Genomic DNA, 26,088 nt, shown 5'->3' with positions numbered 1-26,088 from the left:
CCTTCCCAAAGTTTTTGAACAAACTGAAAATTTTTCATAAAAATTACCCCACCTTTCCTGCAATCAATAACAGCAATAATATATAACTGGCTATAACAGAACTTCTCTGAGTCAAATTTTGCAACTCGCATTGTTTTCCTAAACATAGCTGCAATGAAACACTCATTTAAAGCTCTTCATTTTAAAGACATCCATATCACAGGTTCAGTTCTCATGTTCCACAGTTTTCACAGTGTGGTACCTCCCTAAGATGAAGTTTTACTAAAATCAATTGCTTTAGAGAACATTAACAAATTTCTTTCACAGTAACATGTATAGCTTCTGCCAAAAAGAATGCAAATTCTAAAACATTTCCCATTCAGGTTACTTTATAAAAGATTTGTTAATTTCTTAATGATTACCTTGCAGCAATTCCCTGGCCTCGCCATTAAGCACATCAAGGACATTAATTTTATCCTCTAGTTGTGCCTGAAGAGCCTGTGACTTCTTCACCCTCTCTTCAGGTGTCAGGTCTGTTGCCTGCAGCTGTTCTAGTAGTGCAGGAGCACTCTGGTGAGTCCAATTTCTAAGTTCACCAAGTTGGGCTTGGAATCGAGTCCAGCGAGCTTTGAACTGTTCCAGGTATATCACACGTTCTTCAACTGTCTCTAATGTCACATGTAGACGGCGTTCAATTTCAGTCACCTGCAAACAAAATGCAAGTATAAAGTATCTGACACAGAAATCAAAATAAAGTTCATAATAAATTTATAATTCAATTAAATATTAATCAGTGATGGACTACCATGACATGACATGGTACACACACACACACACCAATATGAAAGTTTAAACAATTAAATTAAAATGTTTAGTATAATTCAAATTTGTCTCACTGAAAAATAGTCTATACCCATTTCTCATTTTTCTAAACATTATGACAGAATCATATATGATAACATATGTTAAGTTACTGAATATTCCTTATGAGAACTTACTTCTTTCTGAAGCAGAGGCTTCCTTTCGGGAGCTGTCATTGTAGTGAGTGTAGAACAGAGATCCCTGAGTTTGAGAAGCATTTCCTCAGTAGCTTTTCTGAGGGCAATACTGATATCTTGCTTAGCCTGTAAGTCAGCTGCTACCTTTTGGCTGTCATAAGCAACAGGAGCAACCTTCTTTAATTCACCTTCAGCTTGCTCCAACAGCATTATGATTTCATCCTTTTGTTCTTTATAGTTTGTCCATACTTTTTGTGTGCCTGCATTAAATATTTAAAGCAATAAATTAATAAGGATATAGTTACAGTAAAAGTATATATTAAGTAAAAGAAAAGGCAGGGAATTTCTCTGTCACTACTTAAAATTTCTCACCTTTGAGTTTCTTGAGTTTCTCAACAGTCTGTCCATAAGCTTCATTCCAACCAGTTTCAAGGCTGGAAACCTCAGTTTTGATGAAGACTGGAGCATGGGTGTCTCTGACAAGGTCCTTGCCACGCTGTAACATGCTCATAATGTTACTTCTCTGGTGGTCCAGTTGTGTGACAGCTGACTCCTGCTGTTTGATCATTACATTTACCGAATCCAAAGTCTCTGGCTGTGGACCTGACATGGATGTTTCTTTAACTTTCTGCAGGAGCCCAACCACCTAGAACACCCAATATAATTGCAAGACTTATACCATGGGTGTCTGAGACTAGGAACACATTTGGAACGATAATATGGATTTGAAACATAAATAAGGTTATATTTATTTGTGACTTCCTACATACCTCCCTCACTTCTTTTCGGTAAGTATAACACTTATAGTGGACATCAGTTTTCACCATGGTGAGTTCTATTGTTGGGATGAGATTCTTATATCGGATAATGAGCTGTTCTAATTTTTTCTGCTCGGCTAGTGACTCCTCATCTGAACAGTACGATACAAGTGAGTCCAGAGTTTGTACCAACCACTTCATGTCCTCCCTCTTTGCATCTACTTCACAACAGATTCCCTGTAAAAGAGAAAAACAAATCTGTTTCTGAATACGTGTGTATAATTATTCAATGGCACTCAATATCTAGTCCACAGCCATCATTTCCCTTCCACATATCATCAATCATCAGTTACCATTTACACTTTATTTAACCAATTAACGCAATATCTTACAGGACACTGGTTAAACAGACCTGGAACACAGCCCTTTCGTTTTCAAATTCCTCAAGAGTGTTAACTTCTTTCATTATGTTCAGGAGACTAACATCCACTACATCCATCCATTGTACCATTTCCAAAAATCTGAAATGGAAAAGAAAATACTATAAGATACATCATCATATAATTGTTTTCATAACAGAAATTTGGAATAATTTTTTCAAGCATTAAACCAAAGTTTCAAACACTATTTTTGCTAGCCTTACTCTTTAAAAAGTTTTAATTAAAGTTGAATTCTTAAATACCCCAAAGTTACTTATTTAAACTGCACATAAATCTTGAAATCAGTGTTTGTCAATATCCATTATTACACTAAATTGACTAAATAAAATACATAATGAAAAATTTGACACTGAACTCTTCTGGCTGTATATTATGGAAAACATTAGTCAATTTAGTACATCTATATTTAATGTACTGAGAAATACATAATTCACTTCAGTTTGAAGAAATGAGTATGTAACTGCACACTGTACACTTACTTTTGTTGGTAGTTCTTCCACAGTGTAGGAATCTGCTGAAGTTGCTGTGAGATGGTATTAATTTTCTGGGATGTAACTTCCCACTGTGTCACAGCCCTACTGTGAGCTTCTCGCAAGGATGAGTCATGTGGATCCCACTGATTAAAACTATTACTGATTTTACCCATGTTCTCTAGACACCGCTCCACTTCCGAAACCACGATGCGCTCTACAAAGAACTCCTGTATAGAAACAATAAGAGAAATTATTACCATTCATAGTGGAAACTTAAAAAGTAATATTTGGCAGTAAATATGCATATTCAGGAGAATGGAATATAAGGACACTATTACTGACACACAAAAATAAAATTTGTGGGTTAGGTTAGGCTTATATTTAAAACAAATAAAAATATAAATATCATGATTGTGGTGGACACTGTCCATTGTCTGAGTCACATATCATATGCACAGAAAAATGGAGTCAGATTACCATCTGTCAACTGGTTTTCATACCAACAGGGTTGTTGTTGGTTGACACCCCCCCCCCCCAAAAAAAAAAATGAAGGTTCAAACTTATGAACAGACATTCCACTAATTAACTAATACAAACATGTGCAAAAGGGGATAAAGACAATCAGAAATAGATGAATCATGCAAGTGATACTGACTTGCTGACACCTTATTAAGACTGCTTATCTACATGATTAATTAGTATGAATTCAGTATTATACATAATAAACAACAAGATTCTGAAAACAGCCTTGATTTAGGAAATATATATTTCAAGGTGACTGTGAATCAGTATGCAATACAAACATTTCTCACCCTGTTTCTAGCCAGGATAGCTTCAACATCTTCATGTTTATTAAATGCCTGCTGTTCAGAATGAATTTCTTTTTCTATATCTTTCAGGTACTGGCTGAATGCAGCCTCGTCCAGCCGGAATTCCAGCCTCATCAGGTGAAGAGGTGCAAAGGATAAAACTTCCTAAAAACAGAATAGCTCAATATCATGTGTCATATTTACGACAAATTATCTTCACGCATAGGAAAATAAGCCAACATGACAAATTAATATGTTTCAGTAATACATTTTACCTTCCATTTAGCTTGAAGTTTCTCAACAGCAGCATCTACTGGAGGATGCTGTTCATGTGGAAGACAGTTTCTTAAATCCTGTGCTGAGTTTACTAAGTCTTGAATCCACTTCTCATTGACCTTCTCAAAGAAGTTCTGAAAATAATATTAATAACAATATCATTCATCAAAGAATGAACAAGAACAATTCATATTAAAACTTGCCTAGTGACCAATGTGCACTTAACTACTTTAAAAATAAGATAAGATACAAGTAAACCAAGTTATCACGTGGTACAGAAATGACCACACCTGTCAATGGCACTTCACAAAGACAGTAAAAACTACGCTTCTTGGATGATTTATCCAAGTTGGAGACTGAAATAAAGCTAAACCACTCACTTTATGAGATTCTACAGTCTGCTTTGTGTCTATATGCTTCTCAGAAATCAGTTTCTTTGCTTTCTGCAGCCACTCGGTGATGATGCGTTCAGCCTCCCAGAAATTATGCCAGCAACGGATAGCCTCTTGAAGTTTCTATAAAATAGTATATCATTATAACATGTAAATTATTAACACACAACAGAACAAAGCAAAATTGCCTTTAAAAAAAGTATTCCAAACTCTGGCAGAATCAAAATAACTTTAAAGCAATATAATGATATTAAAATTCTGAGCTGTTAAACAAGCAAATATCATATGATATCATTTATATACTTAATTTTAAACAGTCTTCTTCAAAAATGATTGTTGTTATACTGACAAAAAATGTGATAGACAACAACTGTATATAGAATCCAGAACATTTTTTTTAAAGAAACAGTTCACAGAATTTCAAATCATACACCACATTGAATGTATATATTACTTATATTTTTAATATTTTTTTATTTTTATAATTGTATGAAAGAAGGCAATATTTGTTTAAGGGACCAATTTTGAGATCAGTATATGGAGTAATTACTAGAAAATGATAAAACATTAAACAGTGTGATTTCTTGTTTTTACTTTTCACCTAACAATATCAATATTATAAAATGAAGGAAAAGTTGATATATTTTGGGCACATAACATGCATTCTATCTAACAAAACCTAAAAGGCTGAGACCTCTTCAAAAACCATGAATAGGTATGAAGATCTGCAGATGAAAAGATAACTTTGTCATTACTGGATCAGTACAATAGTTAATGACCCACCAGTTCCCACTGCTGAGCCAGCTGGTTAACCCTGATAAACCTCTCATTCAGCTGTGCCATCCTTAATCTGAAGTCACCAGTGTCGATGCCTTCACTGTGGTCTACCGACTTCACAATGCTCTGGAACACTTTGTTTTTACTTTCCAACATTGACTTATAGTACAGTGTTCTGGAGAAGAATGTCTGTAACAAAATAATGTCAGATTATCTCTTCAGTCCATTCACCCTCAACTGATTTTTAAGCAACGTGGATAGCGTACTGCTAGAAATATTTTAATTTTTAAACGTTGATCACTAACTTTGTTGTTATGTAGCACTAACTTGAGGAGCGCAGCATTTTTTGAGCAGCTAATAATCACTTAGCTAGTCAAGAAATTCTTGACTTTTTATGGAATCCAAAGGTTCATTATTCATATTTTATTTATACATGGTACACAGTACAACAACATTGCTTCAAGCAGTAAAGTGCCTAATTGTAACACATATTTATGTGATGTTAGTGTCAGTCATAGAAAAGTAATAAACTGAGTATCCAAGGGAGAATAAAACTGTAATGAAATAACATTTTTTGAGTGAAAACTTTTCATGACAACGAAACAGAACACAGCTCTACCTTATGCTTATCCAGCAGGGCTTGTACAGGCTCCTTTCCTCCTGCTAGTGAATGTGAGGCTAAGACAGCCTCAGCCTCATCCAGCCAATGTCCTATTTCAATCTGGCCAGCTTCAAGTGATTCTTGCTGGACCAGGATTTGGTGGAACAGATGTAACTGCATGGGAATGAGAGCCCGTACTCTTACCAGTGCCTCTGAAATGTTGAATGTAATTTTTCAATCTCTCACACAACATACTGATGCTCAAGTAAAACACATTTTATGTAATTTGGAAACTTACAGTTTTGATGAGAATTCTAAACTTATCATGGGTAAAAAATTCTGTGTCTAAACGGTATGATGCAAAATCAAACATTAAACTTTAGTGGGGGTTACTGAACACACGTCACTTATATTATGTTGTGTTCACTCGAGTAAAATATGGTAGACATTTTATTGGTTGTGTGTCATATTTTATTTTTTATGTTCTTAGATTTCATCTAAAAATTTTCTCACCTGAATTAACCTTCCAAATCGTTCTAAATACTGATCGTGAATTTTTGAAAATTCTTAACAATTTATTTAATGAAAACTGTGTGCCATTGCCAAACACAACTTTCTTCAAAGAAAGAAATTTATGAACTTGAATAAAACTGTTTACCTTTCTCCTTTTTGAGTGTATTCATGATTCGGTCCACCTCATCTCTTGAAAGATCTTGAATCATAGCCTGGAATTTCTTGCTGACGTGTTTGAAGAGATCTTCTATGCTTTCAACTTCATTTTGTAATTGCTGAAAAAATTGTACCTTTTTTAATTTTTGTTCAGTACAGCAAATGGGACTGCCAGACAGACTTTAACTATAAGGTTATTTATTGGATTAACAGGACGCTATTGTGATTCATTGCAAACAGAATGTGTAAACCACGCCATAGACTTGACAAAAGTTAAAATGCACCAGTTAAAGTACTAAAAACAAAAGAATTTTATATGTTAAATACCTGTAATTGTTCACCATAAAGTTTTATTCTCTCTGTGGAACTGAGCTGTGAGGATGAAAGAACTGATTCTGCATTCCTCAGCCAATGTTGCAGGCGTTCAATTCCAGCACGATAGTCCTTGCGATGCCTAAGCAAATCTCCTGCGTGTATATACTGCTTCACATGCTGAAATGATGAGGAACATTGAGAAATACCATAGAACACATAGACTACAGACTCTGACAATATTAGAAATTACAAATATTCTCCTCAGCACCTGCTCTCAATTAGGATAAGAGACCAAGTTTCAAAATCTATTAAAAAAAATTAAATTATATATTTGTGCACTTTAATCCATACTTTTTTGACAGGAGAAAAAAGTAAAACATTCAAACTGAACAGATTCCCTAGATTTAATCAGCTCTGAATATTTTTATGAATGTAATTTTTATTTCTATCAAAACATTTGCATGAAAATTGTGGACAATTTTTAAGAATGGAAAGTCTAAAATTAACATAAACGTATTCAAACAAAGGTTCATTCCGAGTACTCCAATCACAGAAAATAATTTTGTGAAATATGACATTTGCTTATGTTCTTTAATTTTTAAGAGGTTTAAACATAACCTTGGCTTTTTTTAAATTTTCATTACTGCCTAAAACCAATTTAAGCGTGGTCAGGAATCCAACAGAGAAGCTGACATTTTGTCTTTTCTCTTCAAAAGTTATCCAGTTAACATACCTGAAAGAGGTCTTCCCATCGGACAGAGATCCTAAGATACCTCTCCTTCAGTTCATGTGCTACTTGATCTTCACAGGTGGCAATCAGGAAACTGACAGTGTCTCCCAGTAGTTGGAATTTGTCCTTCCACACACTCACATCCTGAAAACAGAATGTAAATATTAGGCATTACAATTACGTCTCTTCTTTAAATGAGTCCGATAATCACAAAAGCTCAAAGTTAAACACATTACACTATTTTTGATTATGCACACATGTAGCTCAAATATTTTATCTGGTTTTCACGTAGTCAACAATTACTTGATACTTAATAACCGGTAAATCCAGTTACATGAAATGAGATAACAGATTCACTGTTTGTTATTTTAATGAGACACAACTTACATATAACTACATTATCATTTAGAAAACAGTATTATGGGTATGACTGTAAGGATTAACAGATCTACAAAGAAAATAAGCTGAAATTCTGTTTTTAAATCTACAGCTATAACTAAAAAACAAACATCCCTAATCCTTTTCCTTATAGTTAACCAGAACAAGACAATTTTCTACACCAGATGAGAGGAAGTCAGATTGAACTGCAGTGAGATAAAAAAACATAAAATTAAAGAACTACATTACTGGAATAAAGTAACAGTTAATTAATAAATCTAATCATACACAGATTAATTTAGCAAAAGATATTTTGACAGATATGAACAGTTCTTGTGTTACTCTAGAGTACTGATATATAACCTGAAAGTATTCCATTTTGTCTTCTTCTGGCAAATCAAGCATTCCGTAGGCTCGGTCAAGCCAAGACTCAAATTCATCAGCCAAGTTGTTCCATCTCCGCCAGTATGAAACTACTTCTTCTAACATACTCTGCACACACCGTAGTTCCATTGACACATTTTTCCAGCGTTCACCAGTTTCTCGCATAAAACGATCAATATTTATGCTTTCACGATGATCTGAAATACATGTTGCATATTCAATTATCTGATAGTGATAAGAAATTTATACATATTTATTTGTAGATCATTAACAACACTGTCAGTAACTCAAACCATACAGTGATAGGATGATTAACAAGTAATGAATTGGAAACAACATGGAAGGAAGTGGTCATGGCCTAATTTAAAGAATTATCTCAATATTTTCCTAGAGGTATTGAGAAAAATCATTAAAAATATGATAATTTGTATGAGTACCCATTACAGCAAGAATTTTTCCAAATCTTACAAAATCTCATGTTGAACTTTACTTAACCATGTATTTTGTATATAAACACATATTTGTACTCCTAAATAACTGACTGATCTCAAAGTAACCAGCATATAGTACAAACACTAACACAGTCCATCAAACAGAAGCATGACCAATCTAGCAGATATTCTGATCCATACTAATACAAATGTTACCAACTTACCAACATTGCCTTCTTTCTTGTACTCCTCTACCACTTTCTGCATGTCAATATAAGCCTTATTGAATTCTTGGAAAATTCGATTTCGAGATACAAAGTTTCGATACTGCTCTAGCAACTGCTGTACTTTATCTTCTCGCCCATATTTCACCGTCCATCCCCGCAGTTTGGTCTCTGTCAAGTGCAGGAATGCAATCAGGCAGCACTGCAAAATAATTTTAAATTTACTATATATGAAGAACACTAAATGAAAACTATGAGCTTCAATGGGACATCAGTAATGCCAGGCAGTGGCAGCAATAGCAGTAAGAGCACCTTATGTTCAAGAAATTTGAGTCCGACTCTACGCTGAGCAGCTTTCGGTCCGATCGTTTCCAATCGTTGCGTTATGTTTTCTAGTTGCTCTGCAGGAGCATCCGTGGCATTCTGGGACAATTTATTTTTTTGGAAGTTGGTCTGAATGGCCAGTAGGTCAGCAAAGAAAACCTGTAAGTTAAGAAAGTAAACTTATATTTAATCAATCTTTCTTTTTGTTAACGGAAGAGCAGAAGTACTAAAGAAAGAGCAACCAACCACAACTCTAACTTATTGTGCATTTAAGAGTGGGATTTTACCTTATGTTCCTCCAGTTTCCTGCTGATAATACTGGCAGTCTCCTCATTCATTATAGTAGGTATATCATCAGAGGTTAAGAGAGCCTCGGCCCGTCCTAGCCACTCTCCTACCTGGCCAAGATCACCAGGCAGTCCTGAGTCCAGTAGCCACAGCCAGTGGCGAAGCTGTAAGAATTACATAATATTCAGTAACATACACAGCTCATACAGAAATATTTTTTTCATAACACATACAGATCATAGCGAGACTTTCTACGGCCTAAATTAATACTACCTTTTCTCTCTTGCATCCTGTTTATGCAAAGATAAAACTTTTTTTATGACACAGGAAATGATCCAAAAGTTGGCATTTGTGTTGTTGATGTGTACCACATACTGCATATTGCTTAATGACACTACATCAACTGCATTAAATGAAATGGTATAATGACTAGATGATGAACTAAAAATTGTTGGGGCAAAGAGGTTGTGGTCTGTTTCTAGACACAATTCTGGAGGAACTCAGGAAAACCACAGAAATGTCTGTTCATACAGCAAGTATCTCCTGTTCATATCTGACCTGAATACCTTCCAAATAATCAGCCACATCACCACTTAATCTTCCACCTGTGCAAAACACTGGATAAAATAACTTAAATTAATGGTTATTTCATTGTTATTATTATATTCTAGCAAAAAAACAAAAATCTTACCTGTGCTTCTAGTTTAGTCCATAGCCTCTCAATTTCTTGCCAGGACTCTACAGTAATGCTGACCATGCTTTGCGACTCAATCACTCTCTTCAGTTTCCCATACACTTTTGCCTTTTCATCAACTTCACTCTTGAATGTTACGTAATCCTGCACAATTAACAGATAATATTTCATTTTCTTCACTTTACACATTCTAAATTTTAATCTTCACAGAATTTTAATTCTAAATGTTCATTATTTCATATTTATACTCTAAATATCTGTTGGTAAAATAAGACTTACTAAAAAAATACATCATTCATAAAACATGCTTGTTTACAGCAGGCCTATAAGTTTCTTTTGCAATAAACTGACAGACATACTTACAGAGTAAACCTTGGACAAAGAGTTAGTTTGCTGGAGATGTTCCAGGTATTGAGTCTTCTTCAGCAGCCATGATATGAGTTCATTATATTCAGCTTCAATTGCAGCTAAAGTACTTGAGCCATCAGCAGCCTGTAATTAAATGACATATATACAGTCACTAATACAAAATTTAATGAAGATTTCTGTCTTCTGGGTTGTTGTTCATCGCCCTGATGACGGAGGCAGTATGACCTCTGAAACGTTGGTTAACATCGACCAGACTACACAGCGCAACGACCCAGAAGACAAAAATCTTCATACTCACCGTCGTGAAAACCTCAAATCTTACACGATAATACTCATCTAATAATTACAAACTGTATTCAATAAACCACAATGTGTCTCATAATAAAATCAAACACAGAATTTACAAACAGAGAATGTGAATATTTAAAATCTGCTTGTGACTAAGTCCTTCTAAGATCCAATTACTTAACATCACAGAACCTACCCTAGGTTCAGGATATTTGTGCAGGAACTGAGCAACATATGTCATGATCGACTTCTCATCAGGCTGGGGCACATCGACATCCTCTGCGTCGAGAAGTCGTGCAATGCCGAGTTCCCTCTCGGCCACGCTGAAAGCTGTTTCTAGACGCGTCTTGTTAGATGCCTGACGCATTGCTGACAAGTTTATTAAATCAGACTTGATGGCATCAATAATGGCAAGGAATGCAGTACCATCACGCCAACTACCGCCAAAATCTCGTACTTCAATACCAAGATCCCTATAAAGATATCAACATTTATTTTCAGGAGAAAAAGTCTGTTAAGAGAAAATATCAACACAAATATTTAAAAATGAGTTTGTATTAGTCCATTACGTACGTGGACCAGTTTCAATATGCATATTCAAATACATTAAGTAGACATAATTATGTCTAAATATAACTGTTCATTTCATGTTGACCTCCACTCTAAAGATGTTAGATCAGACACAACAGTGTTAGCCCTTTCATTAACATAATGTTATATTTTAAAAATCTAATCACTTATAAAATACATCTTCATCATTATCAGTTCCTGTAACAAAGCAACAAATTTCATGCCGACTGAAAATATGTAGGTGGATGATGTTTTGCTGTGCTATATCTTTCAGTACAGTTTATTCAGCATCTAGCAATATAATTAATCAACATAATGGACAATGGACAAGAGATCTGATAAAATGACACACAATTTCTAAATCAGGAATATTTTTCATGTCCTGCAACTTGATTTCAAGGCCATACAACAATTTAAATGTGCAGTGTAAATATTACATAATTTGATCATTTTTAATTCATATTTGAATCAAGGTTGTATAAAACTATTTATAGTCAAAAAGTAAGGGTATTTATCTTCATATTTGAAGACACAACTGTCTTACTTTGGGAGCGCGTTGGTGACCCATTGCAGCATTGCTCTCCTAGCACCCTGTCTCCTCCTTTCATCTGGCTCTTTCTTCTTTCCCTCAACCACTGCCCCTTCAGATGAGCGTGCACCCAGGCTCTCCAGACTGCTGGCACTCCCACCAAATGTGTGACCCAAAGATTCAAGTGCTCGTGTGTTTTCTTCAATCTATGTCGGTAAATAAAAATATGATATAAGAATGTCACTATTCCAGTAACCTTTAAAATGTGACTTAAACGTGTCTGCATGTCCAAATTAGAGTATATATCTCTAGTTTTGTAATATCAAAAAGAACATATATTCAAATTAAATCCTATAATCAAATTATAACTTGCTGTACTTGCAAGTTTCCCTCATTTGAATTCATTCTGTGTTTCTGACTTGGCAAATAATTTTGAAATAACCACTAGCTTGAAATTGTTCACAAAATGGACTGATACTGTAAATAATGCACCATTCTCTTGTTTGCTTTACTATCTGAGATTTAACCTTTGAATGACACGCATAAAAAATGAAGTAATAGCTTAAATTTAAAGTAATTGACATTCGTCATAGAAAATTCAGTAACATACTCACAAAGGACTGCCATTAAATCCTAACCAGAGTCAGTTTAATTCAATCCACCTCTTCACAATCAAATCAAACTAGGACACAGAATTTTCTTTATCGGCACCTTTCTTATGGAGAGATTTGTTGTGTAAAATTATTCTAAATCTATGATTAATTGTTTCTGAGTAACTTTCACAACAGAGCTGACAGGAAATGTTCAAATATTTAGAATTAGAAATTAATCTGATGGTAAATATAGATGATGTCAAATTAAAGTTGTAAAACATCCATTAAATGCTATCTTTACTGTCATTTCAGGTTCCTTCTCTGTTTTTCCTCTGCCTGTCAATCTTCTTTTCAAGGAGGGGGTTAAGTGCCTTGTTGATTGATTTTTGCATTATTTGATGATGTTCAGTTGCATATATTATTATGCAAAGAATGATAAGACAATTATAAATGATGAATTGGAAAAGGACGTACAGGCCACAAGCCATAACATATTTTAAGGTATTATTCCAGTGCCAGGAAGAACTGAGAAAAACTATGAAAAGCCTCAGTAAAGATAACTGGTCTCCAAGGTGAAATTGCAACCCAAGATCTGCCAAATATGAAACAGGAGTGTTTACGACTGAACTGTAAAATACACAAATAATTTTATGTAACCTCTTCTTTATTTACTTTGCTATAAAGATGTTTTACAAACAAATAAAAGTTTTGTGCACCATAAATAGTTTAGTGTTGTAAAACATCATACAAAAAAAAAACACAAGACAATCACAAACTCACCCCCTTAAATTCCTTGTATCGTAGCTTGCGTTGGAAAAAAATGAAATGTCTTTTATATAAGTTATATTAACTAGTAATAAGCATATTTATATTCTTGTGCATCCAGAGCTAGTTTAATGGTCACTACTCACTCACCAACATGTAAATCAGAGGTTAAAACTCTTTACCGTGAAAACTATTTTATAAAAATGGTCACAGCATTTGACTTCAACTTGTGTTGACAGCATGAATTATTAAATTAATGTCTTTCGTTCAATAGATCATCATATGGATATTCACATTCAAATTTACTGCATAATTACGTAATTTTATTACAATCTGTTTATCGTTATTTTGGTTATATTCACGAGCTTCTTGTTCTGTATCTAGAATAGGCCTTTTGGCTGTTGATGCATCATACAAAATAAAGAACTGAATTGAACTGAATGTAACTTAACTTGACTAAACTGAAATGAAGTGAGCCAAACCTAAGCAAAGTAAAATTAATTTCACTAACTGTCCAAACACAAGATTAATGAAAAATGTTGAATCATTTCTCTTCACAAAATTCTGTTTAATGGAATAACTGAAAGAAATACATGCGCATTATAAAATACATCCATATGTAAAAACATACCTGGAAGTAAAGGATAATGGTCCAGATAAGACCCAACACAACTGGTGGTCTGCCATCCACCAGATCAGAAGAGTTGATATTGACAAGTTTAATCTGAAAATTTTTTTAAGTAGATTTCATCATTTAATTTTTCCTCCATGTTTCTTTAGAAACATACATTTTAAAATTACTGATCTGAGCTGTAAACAGAACTGGAATTCAGCAATTTATGATACTTTAACCACCTGGTTCACATTGCTTATATAACTTATTAGATGTCAAAATAATTTCCTTCCCTATCAGCGTGTTTGCTGCATAATTAATTGTACTATCATAACCCATTCAGCACACTTCATCTGGACATTCTCTGGTTTCAGATTTTGGTAAACTGAAACAGGTTTTATCTGATTTTGGGTATTATTTTGTGATAAAATACCTTCTTGTCTTTGCTTTACACTTCCACCACCTAAAATCTTCCTGTGTTTGAGGTTAAAATTCACTGTCTTGTGTGCAGTGCTACTCAACTGGTGGGATGTGAAAGTTTCTTATGCCAGACGTAACATATTAAAAATGTGGATGAAATAATTTAAAAGAAATTAAATATTAAACAATGATATTAACTTTTCAGTCTAGAACATACCATTCTCCCATTAATATATTTACATCTACAGGTGGAAACTGTAAATATTAAAATAATATAAATATTGTATGTTAATATGCAACAATTTTTAGGACAAAATGCTCAGTTGGACAAAGAATACAAAAGATTGACAATCACCAGTTCCCTTCCATCCATGGCTACATCCATGCTCTTGTGCCTATCCCAAAAATATGTATACACATTATATTTGTCAACTGTATGGAGATGAGGGCATGTATCAATAAAATGAGGCAACCCTCCAACATCACCATCGTGATATCATGGCCCATTTTTACAAAACTTTTCCCGACCGATAAATAGGGCGTACAGCACAAAGCCAGCAACACTTCATCTATCCCAGCAGCAAATTTAATGGCCACTTGTCGGTCAGTTACTCATTGCTGTCAACTGTGCCACGAAATTACCAAGTGACAATGCAGACGTATGTAATGGTTTAGAATATTAAAATGTGTTTATTTCATTCCCCGAATGTGTGTATACATCTTTCTAGGGCATCCTGTTTCTTTGTGTGTTAGAATGCGCGCGCACGCTCACGCACGCGCGCAACACTGTGTATGGTATGACATGGTAATAAAATGAAATTGATTTATATGTAACGGAGTGTACCTTTTTGCTCTGTAGGAACTGCAAGGCAGTGTTGGCATTACTAAGAAAGTGTGGCCGCTTTAAGTTGCGTCCCCTTTCGACTGGCTGAAATAAAGATGATATAAATAGTGAGCTGCGGACAGAATGCGTAACATAATATATTTAGCAGAGCTAGTACTCTGAATACCGATATCAGTGGTTTAACAAGGGCTTTGATTTATTTAAAATTTCTTTAAAAGGGTGAATGGCTACGGAAATTGATATTGTGAAATTCAATACACTGCGCTCAGCAAAGAGTCACGGGATGTGTGCAACAAATGGCATCATTTCTGCCAACGTGTCAAAATGGGAAAGAATACTGCGCTATTATAGATTTCACGCTGAAATCCACAGTACATAATACACTAGTATCTGAACAAACGAATGGCTGTGATGCAGTTCTTTATCTGTTAACTCACCAACTTTTCACCTGACAAGACTTCAAGCAAGGCAAGCAGCTTAGTTCCGTCCTTCAAGTCATCAATCAAGTCATCTATCCGAAGCGGTGGAACTCGCTGCAAGGAAGAAAACAATGACAACTCTCAATGTAATCAACCATCATAAATGCCTTACGTGAAACGTTTTACTTTACGTAACATGTTTATCTGTATGAAGTCTTCAGTTTCTTTACAATGAATATTAACCGGAATCTACTTATACGTAATTCACACCTATAAGTGGAAATTGAAATACTTTGATGCCATGAATATAATAATAATATACCATGCAATGTACTTCGATTAGCTAGCTTTGTAGCAGAAGATTTGTATTTGCAACAATGGATTCAAATGATCATTCAGGTCAATGAAGTATGTAAAGCAGCAAAGAACACATTTGGAAAATATGTGGGGCACAAATCCACTTGTTTTGTGTCTGTGATAATTTATTTCAACAAATATCTGCTTTATCAAAACTTGTCACTTCAAGCGATAATACCGTTTACCTTCATTTTCAAAGTGTGGCATTTCTGAAGAGAACAATTTGCTACAAGCATTTATATAAAGACTTCCAAGAACATAACAACCACAGGTTGGAAAAAAATCTTGTTCTACCCACTCTGAAATGGGATACGCTTATGATTCACCGCCAGATACATAATCTCGGTCCGAAATTGCAGCCTAAATTTGAACCACGTAACCGCACAACCAACTTTTTACAAGACGAGGTTACTGAAAGAAACATGGTTCTACTTGAACAATAGATCCAACTAAGGCACAGCTGTGGCACCAGCATTTCCATATCAACAAGAGAGTTGCTTTCGGAATGGGAATGTAGGCTTAACGCTATTGCCGACGTCATCTGGTTCTTCCCTTGCATTCCTTTTCATCTTATGGTCTACGTTCCGAAATAAACACTGCCTTAGCAACTACACGGTACGAGATTCGATCAATGCTGCGTCCCTAACATGGTAAATAAAAGGATTACATTGCACCAAATATTGACAATAGACTACGTTTTAATGACGTCCTTTGCTACTCGCTGGGATTTGATGTCCCTTGATGTAAAGCTACCAACATCATATTACACACCTCCAGAAATTATTTCCCCCATATTCCGTTAAATATTTATCAGATCAAAAATTTTTTTAAAATAATTATCCAGAAAAGAAGAGATCGATATTTTATGACGAACCAATTTTTTTACGACGAGCAGTTCTTATTCCGAAAATCGGAAAGAACAAGGGCAACACAAAACAAAAATAAATATCCTCTTTATTGTAGGTCACCAATAAGAAACTTCATCGAAATTCGGACATTACACAATCCCCCTTACACTGTGGAAAGACCACATACAGATCTGATACCACGGACTTTCGAATCTAACCTGAGCACAGCCGATACCACTATCAGACTGCACTGTACTTCAGCAACAATTTCCGATGCATTTGTTAAATATAGAAGACATATAAATGATATCCCACACTGGGACCTCCCTAATTCAAAGCAGCAGAGCTAATCCAGTATACTGAAACGTCCGGTTCCCTGAGTTAGAAGTCGTTATTGTTTATCTCATCCTGCCTTTGCAGTAACGCCATGAATAACACGCTATTTTAATTTTGAATTTAAAAACTGCTCTGTGCCCTACGGAGTAGTTCTCACTTGGTAATTATTAACTTTGCCTTGGATACAAAGCAGACAAAAGGGCGATAGGAGTTTTGCTTGTGTCTGTCTGTTACATTGCATAACAAAGTTAATTTTAATTACTCGTTGTTCACACGCACTTCGCCATGACTTGTCTTGACGTAACTTACCCCTGAGGAAGTATTTGGCGAGGGAAGTAAATCTAGGGCCAATTTCTTCCCGAAAAAAAAAGTCATTATGCAGTAAAGTAAGATTTGTTGATGGTTTCCAACTTTCAGACACGAAAGACTCAAAGTTCTGACGATGGCGTGTTTAATATGTTAATTTGTTGTGTTGGACTTCATCCATCGTCTAACTTATAAAACAATAAAACCACGACGTTTCGAAAGCTGGATTCTACTTCTGTCTTAGGTTTAAAAAAGAGGGGAAAGAGGACAAGGCTTATCTGTTAGGCCCCGTGGTTTATCAACCCCCAGACCTGGAAGTTAACGTTCGTATGAATCCCACTCTGAGACTACATAGGCCATTTCTAGAGGTGTTACATAATGGTGGAGACCTTGCGCTGTTCTGATGCCCCATTCAGGAATTCCTATCACGTGTATAAAAGATTTCGCGTCTCATTTCTGAGTCAGAACACGCCAGCGTGTCCGGGCCTGCTTTTGAGAGAACAATCAGAATCGATTCGCTATTTTGTCATCGTCTGTTTTTCCGAACTAACAAGACCGACTTTACAAACTGCACTCACCTTCCAATTAACAAAAATGTGAGAGAAATGTATCAATGTCAATGTCATAAACATACGTATCTGAAATTCTGATGCACACACATTTTATGTTTAAATCTGTGTTAGTCACCGTGCCTAAAACACGAAGATTCAGTATGACCAATATCGTAGGTCACAACCCTGAGCCAGTTTTATCTGCTTCTTACCTTCTCTGTTAAATCCAACTTAATGTTTTCCTCCCACCTTCCTTTCGGTCTTCAAAATGTCTGTTTTCCAAGATGTTACCTGACCCAAAACTCTGTACACCCCTTGTCTCCATTCTAGCCAAATTCCCTGCCCATCCAAACTTCTTAAACCTCACTATTTTATAACATTAAGCTATGTTGTTAACATTAATCACATAACAACCCATAAAAAGAAAACTGAAGTGTTCGAGAAAATCAATGAACAAAGGCAAACGTGCACATTCTGCACACACCCGTAAAAATAACTGGGGACAAAGCCGTTACAAACAGGGAGTTGTCAAGGAACACATCCTACAACAGTGGTTTCAATCTGGGGTACGCGAAGACATCTTAGGGGGTACATGAAATTTAAAAAAAATATATATTATTTTATGATAAACATTGAATAATCAATAATGTAATTTATTTAATTTATTTTAGTTGTAGCTTATATATTATGTATAACTTGAATTATACACCAACAAATTTGAGGGTACAAAGTTGAAGATAAATTATATCTGGGGGTACGCGAACAAAAAAGGTTGAATACCACTGCCCTACAGCATATCGATATATACACTATATCGATAGAACCAGACGGTATTTAACATTACAACCAAAATAATCACATTACAGTACGGCAAGTGAAATTCCCATAATCTGTGCACTTCGCCAAATAATATTGTGACGACCAAATTAATTAGGGTGAGATGGGCGGGGCATGTACTACACAAAATTTGGGATGGAAAGCCTGAATACCTGGGCGTAGATAGGAAGATAATATTGAAATGGATGTTACGAAACAAAGCAGGAGAATGTGAAACGTATTAATCTGTCTCAGGTCAGAGACCGATGGCAGGCTTTTGTGATTACGATATGGACCTTACGGTTTCATAATTTCTTGACTAGCTAAGAGAAGTACTGGCTTCTCAAGCAGTACTCTGCCCCGTGTATCCTGTTGAAATTCTCTTCTCAGGACACAGAAAAATAACATAAATTCATCGGAACAAAACAAAGGATCTGGTAAGGCACATGAAATAAGCCTACGGTTCTTGTTAAAATTACCCACACGACGGCTTCAGAAAGGCACGACATGGAAATGTGTTCTCTTTAAGTAACGTCAGGGTCAACTGAGGCTTTCGGTTGAATTTCCTAACCTATATTTTCGAAAAAGACAAATGTTACGTAAATTAAATTCCCAACTATGGCGTTCCTTTGTAGCATGTCATTAATTACCAATTACGCCCAGACAACTTACAAAAGACTAATCGGACATTCATTTACCCAAGGAAAAGGTGAGATTATTTTAGTTCGTTTAACAACAAACAACAGCAAGGCAGGAATCAGATTAGACTCAAGTTTCTTTGTTATTTATCACGTGATGTTCTGTGATTGTATAAAATATCCATCGCAACACTTTAACAGAGCACTACATTAAAATCATTTTTTGATATTTTGTTTTTTCTTAAGGTGGCGACTGACTTGTAACATTTACTTGTAATGTAACATTCGCGGCGAGCATGTTACATTACACCACAACTGGTGAGGCGTATCGAATGCTCGTTTTGAACGCTCGGCTCGACTGTGCTCATGTGTGCTCCATTCATTTCATTCAATATGTCGGACGTGGAGGTTGTGTTATCTTTGTTTCATTTAATACGCTACTCTTATCTAAAGAACTCGTGAATGCTCGTTACGACGCCGCTCGACTGACTGACTGACTTGTAATGTAACACTCAAAGGGATTCGCGAAAAAACCGACAACACGATGGAGCGCCCGCGAGCGTGAGCGGCTCGCATCGAGCGGCTCCGTTCGCTGTCTTCACTTGTGTAATGCTCGATTTGTAACACGTTACATTACAGGCAAATGTTACAAGTCAGTCGCCACCTTTACACACCAACCTCTAAGAAACATGTGTCGGAGATGGATCTGCTTCCGTCATCAAGTAAAATTATACGCCCTATCATCTGAGGCCTTTCGGATAATGGTAATCTCAAACCCCGGAAATTGAAGTCTATAGTATAGAATGATAGACTTAATAAAAAGTGAATAATAAATTAGAAATAATACTGAAAGAAGCAGTCATACCATAATTCGACAATATTATCCCCACACTTTCCAGGAGGGACGGAGGACAATCACTATAACTCTCAGTCGGGATAACCGGCCTCCGGGCCGAGATCTAAACCAGATACCTTACAAATTGGAGTCCTGAGTGGCAACCGATCGTCCAAGAGCCTGGAGCAATCGGTGAACTGTTTCATTTTCTCCAGTTCCTTCAAACAATTCACAAAGGAAACGTCATCACGCCTACGTGCGGTGGATATTTTATTTACGTTTAGGACGGTCAGAGTTGATCAAAGTATATGTTCAACACACGGCTTAAAATTCTTTAATCATTCAGCTATTTTAGTAAAACACGAACATAAAATCTGAAGTACCAAAAATAAACCGAATGTCAAAATACCATTCAATACGTGACTCTATCAATTAAATAAATAAGCGAGAGAGAGAGAGATAGATGTGTACTTGTCACATTGACAGCTTCATATGAGTTTCTGTACGCCTACTCAGATCCATCCATAGCAGCTGAGTTAATTAGCGACTTCATTATGAAGTGAACGTGCAGAAATCGTCTTCGATTGAAGGTTTCTGAATATGGTGCGTTGTAACGTGTAAAATTTTTATTTTGGCATTTGTCCATCGTCAAAGTTATAACTTCATAAAATTACAAAGTTTAGAAAGATGGATCCTGCTTTCATCAGCAGGTAAAAAATGTGGTAAGAGGCGAGAAATCCAATCTGTCGTACTCCCTGGTTGAACTAGCATCAGACCTGCAATTTTCACTTTGCCAGTGTTGATGAGATTGGGAATGAAGGGTGATATCGGGATAGAAACTTGCAATTTATTAGGCAGCATAGAATAGCCGGCTAAATTTGCATCTTAAAAAGACGACTGCAAATCCAAACATACTCTATAAGACAGTCTGCCAAAAAACCAAAACCCGAGTCCCTCACTCGAATCACACCTATCCTCCAGACGTAAAACTTGGGCGCTCAACAGAGCTAAAGAAGTATTTACGCTCTTATGTAGGACATTAATTAAAATTGTCCATCTGAATAAAAACTGAGCCACTTCGACAATTTCCTGTAAAAATTCTCCAACATAAAATTCAAGAAAATAAAATATTAGCATAAAGTTTGGCATCAAACTTAGGAATCATCTGATGTATAGATTATGGTTCGGGACCAACACGAACAGGAATGGGTGATTTTTTTTATTAATCAGTAAAATTTTCACATATCACTTTACTTGTAAAACTGTTTAAAGATTTCCCGAATGATGCTAAACTAAGCCGTCTTCATCCGTTCCAACAAGTGTTTTATTTTCGTCTCCTACGTGTTTAGCAGACAGCGTATAATCGTATCGGCGTTGGAACAAGATGTTCTGAAAATCCTGTGATGGAGACTTAGGTTCCTCCTGAAGCCTTAAATGGACTTTTATACTTACTTGTTTTATCACTTGAATAAGTGGTGGGCGACCTTGAGAAACCCGCATTTGAGAATCGCGGTTGGTCGAGCAGGTAATAAAAAGAAGGAGGGACTCTAGACTCATCTCTGAAAAGCAACGTGCACTGCCTACTTACAACACGGAATGCAAATTCATGGCAACGTGTCAGAAAAGCTACACAACCTGTTGTACTTGTCTGGTAACTGAACTCAGGGATTCTAGACGGAGGTAAGTGACTTAAAGATAGCTTCGCGATTAAAACGAGTCGCGTGGACAGCGTTGAAGACGGTGAAATCTATAAGACAGATCGGCAGGGTATATTGCTAAATTCGGGAAGATCAAGGAGGCAGAATAGAGCTGAAGAAACCTCTTGAGAAACATCCAATTACAAGTTCGGTAAAGAAATGGAAAGACACCTCAATACTCATCTACGGAGACAGATCATTAGGATGGGGGAGATGAACATAGCTCAGGATCGCGTCCAGCAGCGACCATTTGTATAAACAGATCTAGTTGCCAATTAATCACCACAGGGTTCGAACCAGCAAACGTTTGCGGTGTAGAATTTGGTAACAGGAAAGGACAAAACGGAATCGAAATACATGTGACTCTTGCAAAAACACAGTTTCCTTATCCGCTGTTTTATTTCAACATCAAGAGAAGTATCAATATCCTATTCGCGGCCACGGTTAAAAGCTGTCGCGTAGGCCCACTCATTTGCAAGCGCAATTTTACTAACTTACCCCCACAATTTTGACTCCAGGGATTAAAAATTCAGTATCACTCAAAAAAAAAATCCACGGGGATGTTATATATGTTCCGTTTTACGCGTTTTCGATGTGCGCGGGATTCGTAAATACTCGACCACAGCGTATAACGACAGTCATCTGTCTGGACGTATGTGTATCGATATTTTGATACTAAATGATGTATCGCCTCTATAATCTGATATCTTCTGTGCCGATAACTAAGGCCTCAGAAAATTAGCTCCCTGTAGTACAAGCCTGGGTGTTAAACTGCGCGTAACCTTCGGATATTGTCACAGTGTTAATTATTAGAACTGAAACGAACGCCTTACATTAACACCAACTCCAAGGCGCAGATATTCTTATCAACACTCGATCCTTATTCGGCTAATCAACGAACAGACAACAAATAAGGAAGTTTAACACCACTACATGTTGAAATATAAAAAACGACCGCTGGTAAAGTTATCCCTGTGCTTAATCAATGAAGATCGGCCCCAGATCGGGTGTGACTCTGCCTGGAATCGAACTTCGGAAGTCCATTTGCTCATGTTTCAGTTAAGCACTAAAGAAAACGTGTCGATGCCTTGCAATGAATCCATTGTTAATGAGCGTAAGCAACATTAACATAACGCAATAAACAATTCCAGGAAATTCTGTGGCGTTCATGTTGAAAAACACGTGTGCAGAACAACGCTATAAATTGCTTGTCAGTCTTGCGCATGTTAAAGTTATTTTGTATCCACAACACTCAATGGAGCAGAATCCGTTTCTCTGAAACTAAGTCGTTCGTTGCTCAAAAAATTCCCCAATATTTATTAAATACACGATCCCGATACGACCAGCCTTCATCCTCAGACACTATTTAAGAACGATTTTAATATTATCTTCCCATTTACACCTAGGTCTATCAAATGATCTCTTTACTTAAGAAATTTAAAGATTCTCCTGGTTAGAATTTTGTACGTGCATTTCATTTCCCGCCTCTTGGACGCCGAAACATTATTTTGTGAAAATTACAAATTATTAAGTTTTTTTAATATAAAATTTTCTCAAGTCTGTTTTGCTTCCTAACTCTTGGACCCACATAGCCGTTCTCCTCAGCACCAGATAAAGTTCTTACGGCGATTATAAAGATGGCTGTGTTCTGGGTTGTAGAGCCGTGTAATCTGGTAAAATTTTACAAATGTTTCATAGGTCCTTGCTGCCTCCAGCATCAGTACGATCGTCACACGTGCTGCTATGATTATTTACTCATATTAACAATTTATTTATTTACCGAAATAAATAGAAGCCGATGGAAATTTCGAGTATATTACGTAGGCCTAAAGACAAGCCAGAAATCACATTCCATAGATTTTATTAAGTTCAAGGTTTGTATTGTGCATACTCTAATGGCTTTACCAGTGAGTCACTGATTCCTAGATTCATGTCCACCAAAAATCAGGACGGATATTAGAAATCAATTCCAGTTTGAATGGAATATCCCTTTCCTTCCTTTAAAAATAAGGGAATATTATATTTCTCCTTTGCAAATAACACATGCCACAAATCGTTTCAGCCCGAAGGCCACCTATTAAAGAAGGGTATTAAAATGGCTATTTTTCGACATCTTTCATTAATATTTAGGCTCGCATGCTTTCAAAGAGTATTTATAATAATCGGAAAATTTCCATTTATATAAAATATTAACACTCCCTTAACGTATTTCACGAAAAGTGGCGACTCAGCTCGTTTTCTTATTCTTCCAATTTTGCTTAAGAGGAAGAAATATTTTTGAATGTGGAGAAAATCGTGAGTTTTCAAGTTTCAACAACATTGGTGCAGGGTACACAGTGACCAACAGCATGCAGCACAACTTATATCAAGTCTAGCCGAGTTACAAAGAATATGAAACAGCAGTTAAATTCCTGGAGCGTGGAACTAAACATCCAGGCAATAGAGGACTGATAATCATCTGTCGGTATATTTACATACACACTTTGCAGCAAACTGCTAATCAGACCTCAAAACATATTTACTCCAAGGTAAGGTGGCGCATGGCAAACCCAATATTCAGGATCGAAAGTCACTACCCTCCATAGTCATGCCATACATTTTAAGAGGACAATTTGTTTGGCAGGACTCTTACCTTTGATAGATAAGAATTGATCCAGTTGACAAACGTTTTCTTCTGCACTCGTTCTTGTTCGTCTGTAAATAAAAACAAGAATTATTTTACACATATTAATAAGTTATTAAATATCATAAGAAAAAACATTATGTAACAGCCACATGTTCGTAAATAAAAACTTGTTTTCCTAAAAGCATATTTTCAATTTGTATATATTGTCGGAATAAAACAGGTTCTTAGAACAGTTAAAAGACAATAATTCAACTTTTTTCCAGAAAATTATATAACCACCCACTTTTTTTACTTTTCTTTCTGAGCATATTCCACTTACTTGGTAAAATCAGTTCTTTTCAACTGAAACATTTAAAAAGCGTTGGGCTGTGATGAAAAGATACTCGTAGAATTCTACTTCGTCTGAAACTTAAGTACCCTTCTGTGAAATACGTACAATATCACTTGCTTTGTGGAATCACATAATGTTTCTCGTCGAGAGGTTTATTATGTACGAAGAGACAAAAAGGTAGGAGAAACGAGAGGCAATATACAGTTTCAAGGTACGCCTTCTAATCACGAGTTTGTCTGGAAGAATTGGACAACCGGTTATACTTTCAATTCAAATTGTGTACCTCGCAGGTCAGACGCGTTCTTGCTGGGTCCACCTGCTTTTGAATGTGTATGCAATGTCTTATAATTAGACTGTGAAGTTTCCATCAAGAATCTTCGCGTAAACCAAACAATGATTCTCGAAATAAGACAAACAAATCACTGTATTCAGAAGCAAGAACAAGAAATTTAAAGTAACACAGTAACCCTTACAGATATCCTGAAATTCCTCCTATTTAGCTACTGGGTGATCACAAACAAGTAGCAGCAATCGGAATGCAAGGCTGGAGCGTGAACACTAGTTCCATGGGGCAGAATCATTCTTAAAAATGCTATACGAGTTCACCAGGTTCAAAATTCTCCCCATTCCTCGGCAGCGCTTCTTAAGATCAATATTAATATTATACTTTATTTTACTCGTACGTTTAAAATGACTGGGATGGTTTTGTTTCCCTATTTCTTTGCTCAGGAAATCAAGTCTTTGTTGTCATTTCGTGTCGGGGTACGTACACGCACTCGTGAGCGGTCCACCTGATTGAGAGCAAGACAGGTGTATAGAGCAGGACCCCAAAAGACAAACACTTTTCAACATGACAAACACAACCCGGCTTAAGCATCATAAACTTCAGCTCCTTTTTGGTGCACGCTTATAATTCGGGAATGGTCTTTAAAGAAGTGTTCAAATCAGTGAAAACTACAAAATGGAGTGACTCTTTCATATTAAAACTCTGAAGATAAGATCTGATCTAACATGACCTAACCTAACCTAAGTTTCTCCGAGGCATGAATAGACTGTCGGGAGCATTTACCTGGAGACAGAACAAAAGTCTTCTCCAGCTTTTAAGGATTACGCCCTCTGGTGTTGCAATTCAGAATTAACTCCTAAAACTATTAATCCTTTTCCACATTTGGCAAGACTGAGTGAACGAGGGAGCGGCCATTCTCGAGACATCTACATGACAAAAACATTCTGACAATACATTTGGGCCACAGGTGGGAATCAAACCCATGACCCCAGTATTAAAGTGGTCGAAGCAGGTTTGCGCCTTAGCTTGACATTGTGAGAGTTCATCAAGGTCGCTATTTCCGTTCACTTACAAAGCTCAATACACAATGTGCCCCATGTCCTTACATATA

General features: G+C 36.1%; 1 protein-coding gene across 1 annotated transcript in view; it reads right to left on the bottom strand.

Annotated features, from left to right (window-relative positions):
- The window catches only part of Msp300 (Muscle-specific protein 300 kDa), a 134,845-nt gene that overhangs the window by 96,898 nt on the left and 11,859 nt on the right, over positions 1 to 26,088 (bottom strand). The window contains exons 2-27 of the mRNA XM_087347119.1: positions 24,367 to 24,428; positions 15,369 to 15,464; positions 14,932 to 15,015; positions 13,686 to 13,778; positions 11,712 to 11,902; positions 10,794 to 11,070; positions 10,304 to 10,432; positions 9,938 to 10,084; positions 9,246 to 9,410; positions 8,947 to 9,117; positions 8,635 to 8,836; positions 7,959 to 8,176; positions 7,221 to 7,361; positions 6,500 to 6,664; positions 6,162 to 6,291; positions 5,522 to 5,715; positions 4,909 to 5,091; positions 4,114 to 4,248; positions 3,733 to 3,867; positions 3,461 to 3,622; positions 2,655 to 2,875; positions 2,148 to 2,256; positions 1,748 to 1,972; positions 1,350 to 1,623; positions 978 to 1,237; positions 402 to 684 (exon numbers count right to left, since the gene is read on the bottom strand). Coding sequence (XP_087203245.1) covers positions 402 to 684; positions 978 to 1,237; positions 1,350 to 1,623; positions 1,748 to 1,972; positions 2,148 to 2,256; positions 2,655 to 2,875; positions 3,461 to 3,622; positions 3,733 to 3,867; positions 4,114 to 4,248; positions 4,909 to 5,091; positions 5,522 to 5,715; positions 6,162 to 6,291; positions 6,500 to 6,664; positions 7,221 to 7,361; positions 7,959 to 8,176; positions 8,635 to 8,836; positions 8,947 to 9,117; positions 9,246 to 9,410; positions 9,938 to 10,084; positions 10,304 to 10,432; positions 10,794 to 11,070; positions 11,712 to 11,902; positions 13,686 to 13,778; positions 14,932 to 15,015; positions 15,369 to 15,464; positions 24,367 to 24,428 — 4,452 coding nt within the window. The remainder of the gene's footprint in view (positions 1 to 401; positions 685 to 977; positions 1,238 to 1,349; positions 1,624 to 1,747; positions 1,973 to 2,147; positions 2,257 to 2,654; positions 2,876 to 3,460; positions 3,623 to 3,732; positions 3,868 to 4,113; positions 4,249 to 4,908; positions 5,092 to 5,521; positions 5,716 to 6,161; positions 6,292 to 6,499; positions 6,665 to 7,220; positions 7,362 to 7,958; positions 8,177 to 8,634; positions 8,837 to 8,946; positions 9,118 to 9,245; positions 9,411 to 9,937; positions 10,085 to 10,303; positions 10,433 to 10,793; positions 11,071 to 11,711; positions 11,903 to 13,685; positions 13,779 to 14,931; positions 15,016 to 15,368; positions 15,465 to 24,366; positions 24,429 to 26,088) is intronic.

The sequence above is a fragment of the Zootermopsis nevadensis genome, unplaced genomic scaffold, assembly GCF_977971745.1.
Source record: "Zootermopsis nevadensis isolate Lab colony 2312 unplaced genomic scaffold, Znev_1.0 Znev_ptg000011l, whole genome shotgun sequence".
In the NCBI taxonomy this organism is placed as follows: Eukaryota; Metazoa; Arthropoda; class Insecta; order Blattodea; family Termopsidae; genus Zootermopsis; species Zootermopsis nevadensis.
The sequence above is the reverse complement of the archived record's forward strand: the minus strand, read 5'-3'. Positions and strand labels throughout refer to the sequence as shown.